Here is a 6,209-nt window from a genome sequence, read left to right on the forward strand (position 1 = left end):
CTAGGTGAAATGCGGCCGATCCCTTTGGTTTGTTATTGAAGGATAGTCACAATATGCGTAAGAACTGCCACCGAGTTGGTCCGAATGGTATGTATACAGCCGTACGACCCTGAGAAAGCCGAACTTTGCTCTCAGTTGCTCGATCTGAAGCCGAGATTTGAGCAGTCCGCTTAACCTTGAGAAATATGGTTATCAACTATGCGGATATAGTAAATAAGATTCAATCTCTCGCTAGTAGCTACTAGTACACTGTGTTTGCTGGGATCTACACAAAGGCTATCAGCCATTTGTCCCGCCGGATTACCAAAGTTAAACACGTTGATGTTGTTGAGAGAATGACACATTTATGCGTTGAGAAATCCAGGTATATGTAACTACCCAAGATGGGACGATTCCACGATAAGACAACTTTATGGGTATGGGTTTTTCAGTTGCAACAACGCGGCAACAGGCAGCAACCGAAGAAATGTGTTTTTATCAGGAAGGTCAAATTCCTGAAAGTAACCTCAGAACGCCCGAACCCTAGTGATTCACCAAAATCTCAACAGGAAAGTCGGCAGGCATCCAGGCCAGTCCAGTCAGTCAATCATTCAGCAAAAGCTAATGAGTGTTCGTGCACACCACAGAAGCAGGATCGAATGTGAGCTGCGTTCAGGCATTTCATAAAGGCACGATCACTGTTGATGGGTGTTCACTAACGCCTATCAGACAGCCTGGATCAATGTCAGAAAGTCCCCTTTAAATAGCGTGGGGCCGTTGTAACTTTTGCTCTGGCACTCGCTTGTTCGGAATATAGCTGTTGTGTTCCCTTCTGTGAGTCTTTTTTCAGGCACTGCGCGCTGGAGCGTGTCAGCAGCAGATACCACAGATTGGCGAACCAGCAGATATAACAACACCCACCTTTGATCAGTGCAGGTGGGAGGTCAACTGGACCAGAGGCTCGGTGGCGCTTGGGAGAACACATACAGTCATAAACCTCAGAGGCCGTAGACAGTTTCACGTTCACCGTCCAGGGTTCTGCGTCACCTATGGGCTCCCAATGGGTGCCAGCTGGTGGCTATGACAGTTGTTCGAAGTATTCGGCCAATCGGTCGAGGCTTTCTTCCTTGTTCGAGATGTTCACCCCATTCCGATCCTTGATGGCTTCACTCACGGGTGCTTTCCGGGGACCGGTCGCACGGATCAACTGAAATAATCTTCGGTCATTACGGGCCTCTTCCATTTCCTTAGCTTTCTGAGTCTACCACACTTCACGGTCGGATTGCACGCTCACCTTCACTTGACATCTGATAATTCATCGCATCAAGTTATGTTCGGGGCCGGGTGGGATATTTCACCGAGATTCAAGGGGTGCCACCCTTCGGTCTGACGAGAACCTCGGTCACAACGGACAGGTAATCATTGGTGTATTCCCAACTCCAGTTGACGATAATACCATCCTGTACTGTTTGTGAAGCCGGCATGTCCTTGGGACGATGAGCAAGTTGGGCTGCAGGAGTTCCGCACAATCCATCGGTCAAAGAAAAGTCAATTAATTACTAGTAAATACAGACGGAGCGTCAAAAAACAACCACCAAATCCTCGATGGATTAGAGCCCTTTTCCAATCGTCTCAACGCACAGAAGTATTGCGATCCCGCGATATATTACTACAAGATAACAAGTAGTACAGCGACGTTATAAGAGGAAATACGTCCTCGATATGTCCTGAGACTTACCTATGGTCCCAATCAAACGGTTTTCTGCTGATCCAGCCAGAATTTTGAAGTATTCATTCAACGCCATACCATCCTGACAATGGTGAGCATGCAACGTGAATGCGTACTCTGTGTCCCGAAAGTAAGACGCAGCACCATTGAGCAACGCAATGGCTTGTTCAGCGACTACAACAGAAAGGAAATAAAAAGCAGTCCTTCACGTGTACCTTCGTTACCACAGCAACAACAATACTTCGTCTTCGACAGATTTCCCTGATCCTCTGAACTGTAAGGCCCAAGAGGCCTCGAGACAGATCAGTGGTTAAGGCATGAACTTTTTGACTGGAATGCTCGTGTTTCGAACCTGAACCCCCGCATCCCGACTGCTGCGGTCTAGCCTTGGGGACCTGGCAGTATCTCCGCCCTCGTGTTTCCCTAAACCAACATGGTAGTTAGGTGACGAAAGGGTATTGTAGCTGAACGACTGTTTTTTTTTATCAAGCCAAGGGAACTAATTCTCAATGAGCAACGTTTGGTCACTTTGCGGACGAAAACTAAGACCAACCGTTATTTTTAAATGCCACATCCGCTCTTATTTCTTCGGTTGGTTTTTCTGCACGGTGAATCATCGAACAAGCCAGACGAGGAACCAACTGTATCATGTTCATGCTCTTGGTGTAATAGAACAAACAGCACGGGCGATTCTTGATTGAATGTAGACAGTTCGTTTATTGACTTGCTGGGCGAGGCATTGTGTACGTCTGGATCCTTTGCAGTTCAGCTATCGCCGGCGACTTGCCTTCTATTTTGTTGTTGCCTAAGCAACTGACCAGAACTGCCGATTCTGCCCCACTATGTTTCGCCATTATTGCCACTCCAAGCATTACATACTTCTCGCAACTACCTACCACGTTTGAAAGGCCTAATTGATGTCACTGACTGGACAGTGAGCAAGGCTCACGCTGAATGGCAGACTAACTCATCCTCTCATGATCTAAATTTGCACATTTTGTGTGCATCCGTTGGACGTACGGATAATCAACCCAACGAACAGACTGAGACCCAAAAAGTACGCACAGGTAACGCACAAGGTTGCGCACACTGCGGACGAGACTTCCTTGTGTTACCTGAATTTCAAATGGAGACACTTTTATTTCGATCCCCAGTCATCTTGAAAATCATGTCGAAATATCTTTTGTTTTCTATCGAGACATCCCGTAAATGGTGTTGAGAGACACTAATGATTTGGAATCGCCTGAACTCAGAAACGCTATGAACAGCTTTGCAGTCGTGAACTTATACAGGAAATTTGATTTTCTTATGGTCCTATAAACTGGCACTGAGTTGTGTGATGGGTCCCAAAGCTGTGTTGATTCGAAGGCTGCTCCCACCCTTAGCGTGACCGCCTGATTATGTGATAGACCTGAAGTACCTGAAAAACAAGTCCAATTCGATTGCTTCGTTTCTCTTGAAGAATATCTGCAAATGTACCATGGTAGTTCAGTTCATTTGTGGTATCGAATAAACTCGTACAAAAAAGGGGCCAACTCACCCTGTTTCAGACCGAAATATATGCTATCCGACATCCAGGCTACAGTTAAGTTCAACTTTTGATTCCAGCCCTCGGTCCAAGACACCCACTTGGATGGATTTCTACGGAGCCAGCTACATGCACTCTCATGGAAGAAGCCTTCCAAAGCGGAGCTACCAACTCGTAACCGGGCAACCTGGAAGCGGATAACAGAAGACAGAGCATTGGGTGATCGAGTATTGGAACCAGCAGACCGCTAACTGAGGTAGATAGACCCTAACAGCAAAGACGGGGTTGTTAATCTGGTGATTACAAAAGAGTTTATTTTTCTATCAGTTAGCTTAGATGAGCCCATCCACACCTGACCGGACGAGCAATAGACACACTAGTAACGGCAAGGTCGCGGTGCCTAATGCTTGCGATTGCACTCAGGACCGTGTACACCCTACAATGCAGTGTGAATAAGCGTGTAGTCATAAGGTACGGCAGTCGTGCGATCGTAGTGGTAAATGGAAGCGTCTGTTCAGATGCAAAGCTATTTATTGTGAAGCTGTCCGGAGGTCTGCCGTCCCTAATAACCGAACACCACATCATTTGGAGACATGTGTCACGTGCAGGACACGAACCAAACGAAGGCATGCCCTGATTGGTCAGAATGCCAGCCAATCCGGATCGAGCATCGTTGACTCGGCGCTTCTCGCCCCCCGCATGGAGATTCCAGCACGGCCTTGTGGAACACTCTGTGATTACCCTATAAATACAGTTGTAATAATTTTCCTTTCTCTCCATAAAGGGCTGTGTAAAGCGACCGTGCCTTTTAGTATACCATAGTGGGGGGGGGGGGAGCAGCAAGCAAGGGACCGATACAGAGTCGCCCTACCGTACATCAAGTTACGACAACTGGCGGCAACCCGAACCCAAGATGTCAATTTCGGCAGAGCACCTCCAATCAATTTTACGGCAACAACAGAAGCAGTTCGAAGAGACTCCAATGAGGCTTGTGGAATCTCTTATGCGGTTATAGGCAATCAGGAACGAAGTCGAAAGATTCATTTGTATAAGGTTTTGAGAAACTCAAAGTTCTTAGTCGCGTTTGTGAGCTTTCCCGGGGCGCTAGTCGAATATCTGACATCCATAGAACAAATTCGAATAGATCACTAAATTCCAACTCAACTATCAACCGACTGCGGGGTTGGTGCGTCAAACTGCAAACAGATATTACTCACAGATTTGGCTAATGGTTACAGATCGTTAAACCGGTATTATTGTCTTGCCACCACGGCTTGAGTGTGAAGTGATGCTCCACGAAACAACAGAGATTAGCTGTGCAAATCCTACACTTGATTAAGTTGGATATTTAACCGAAAAAGTCGTCAGGAAGCCTGGGAAAAAGAGTTNATTATTGTCTTGCCACCACGGCTTGAGTGTGAAGTGATGCTCCACGAAACAACAGAGATTAGTTGTGTAAATTCTACACCTGATTCAGTTGGATATTTAACCGAAAAAGTAGCCAGGAAGCCTGAAAAAAAAGAGTTATAACCTCAATCCCCGAATGTGATCTGTCTCATTAAAATAAATGTTTTTGTGGCGTCCAAAAAGTTGTTCATTGACAGCCCAGAATGGGATGTCACGATGCTCATCCATAAATACTCATTAGACATTCTCAACCGTATTCTCTAACTAATGCCGGTCAATAAAAGCGGTAAAAAAAGTGATGGGGAGGTTAAAACACTAACCTTCCGTCGAAGTTCCTCAAAATCGTAATCTGCCAAATAGATGCGCGAGGCCAACTTGTGTATAGGCGGACTGATTGAACTCAAGTTTGCCCATGAGATTTTGACTGCCTGATACGACTCGGTCCGACAAAGTTTGTCTTCAGAGTCTCGAACGGTTGGGATTGTCTCAACACCGTTTCCCGGTGTTATGGAGGACAGAGTGCCGCAAAGTGGAGGATCAATCCATTTGTAGGTGTTCGACTTGATGTTTGAGCCTTCGACGGTCCACTCGTAGACTGTAACTGGCTGACCAGTAAAACTGCTGTCGTTCGAATGGACTTCTGTTGCAGTGACAAACGGGATAAATGAGTTGGAACCGGAAGTGTGGTGAGAAGAAAGTCCAGATTTGGGACGAAACAAAAATGCGGTTGTTTAGTACCGTGACAAATTGCCTATCGATATGAAATGTTAATACGAGAAAAGCCATATGGTCGATGGTAGCCTGGAGCATCTCCTACGGAAATAAAACATGTATTGGGTTTCGGGTAGCAGGTTACCCCTCGATAAATTTGTAATCCAGGCAGTTTCCTTCCGATAAAAAATGACGCAAATCGATTATGTCGTTCAAACGCGAGCATGCTAGAGATAGTTCCTGTTATTTACATACGCTCACTGTGCCTAAACTGAAAAACGAGTTATGCGGTTTCCGTGTTACCATGAGGAACCCAGGTGATTGCAAAGAACCGTGTGGGGTGTGACTTATTCCAGTTCGCTGTGTGATTGCAAATACCTAAATGGGTTTGAAGTTTCGTGGGCTATTGACTTGGTAACAACATTTAATTCAATTCAATTTATCAGCTATAGACCGTGTAACAGAGACAATGTGGTTCCAGTAGTTGTAGCTGGGATCATCAGAAAGCGGGAGTGCGGGAGATACGGCGAAGCCCTGAAGGCGATGGCATGTTTGGTTATTTGGGGAATCGGATAGCTACGCATGAAGCCGAGATAGCTTTGATGCATGGACCCCAAAGACTGTGCGACTGGACCATTTCTGTAAGTTTCATTTACCATTGGTGAGTTGAGTCCCGGGGTCCTCATCCAGGGAGGTGGCAGCTGTCGACCCGACTCTGTTTACTGGTCAGTATTTTCGCAATTCGTTGCCACCGCTCGGTCGCTTCCACTCAGCACATAGATGGACGAAAAGAGCTTTGCGAAGCGGGTGGTATTCTGGCATACGGAGTACATGCCCCAACCAACGTAACCTATG

At 46.3% G+C, this 6,209-nt stretch overlaps 1 protein-coding gene across 1 annotated transcript in view; it reads right to left on the reverse strand.

Annotated features, from left to right (window-relative positions):
• T265_07815 (hypothetical protein) overlaps positions 1 to 6,209 on the reverse strand; it is a gene marked incomplete at both ends in the record, with an annotated part of 41,654 nt that overhangs the window by 25,896 nt on the left and 9,549 nt on the right. The window contains 4 exons of the mRNA XM_009173444.1: positions 901 to 1,026; positions 1,718 to 1,882; positions 3,249 to 3,423; positions 4,964 to 5,283. Coding sequence (XP_009171708.1) covers positions 901 to 1,026; positions 1,718 to 1,882; positions 3,249 to 3,282 — 325 coding nt within the window. The remainder of the gene's footprint in view (positions 1 to 900; positions 1,027 to 1,717; positions 1,883 to 3,248; positions 3,424 to 4,963; positions 5,284 to 6,209) is intronic.

The sequence above is a fragment of the Opisthorchis viverrini genome (genome assembly GCF_000715545.1).
Source record: "Opisthorchis viverrini unplaced genomic scaffold opera_v5_186, whole genome shotgun sequence".
NCBI classification, from domain to species: domain Eukaryota; kingdom Metazoa; phylum Platyhelminthes; class Trematoda; order Opisthorchiida; family Opisthorchiidae; genus Opisthorchis; species Opisthorchis viverrini.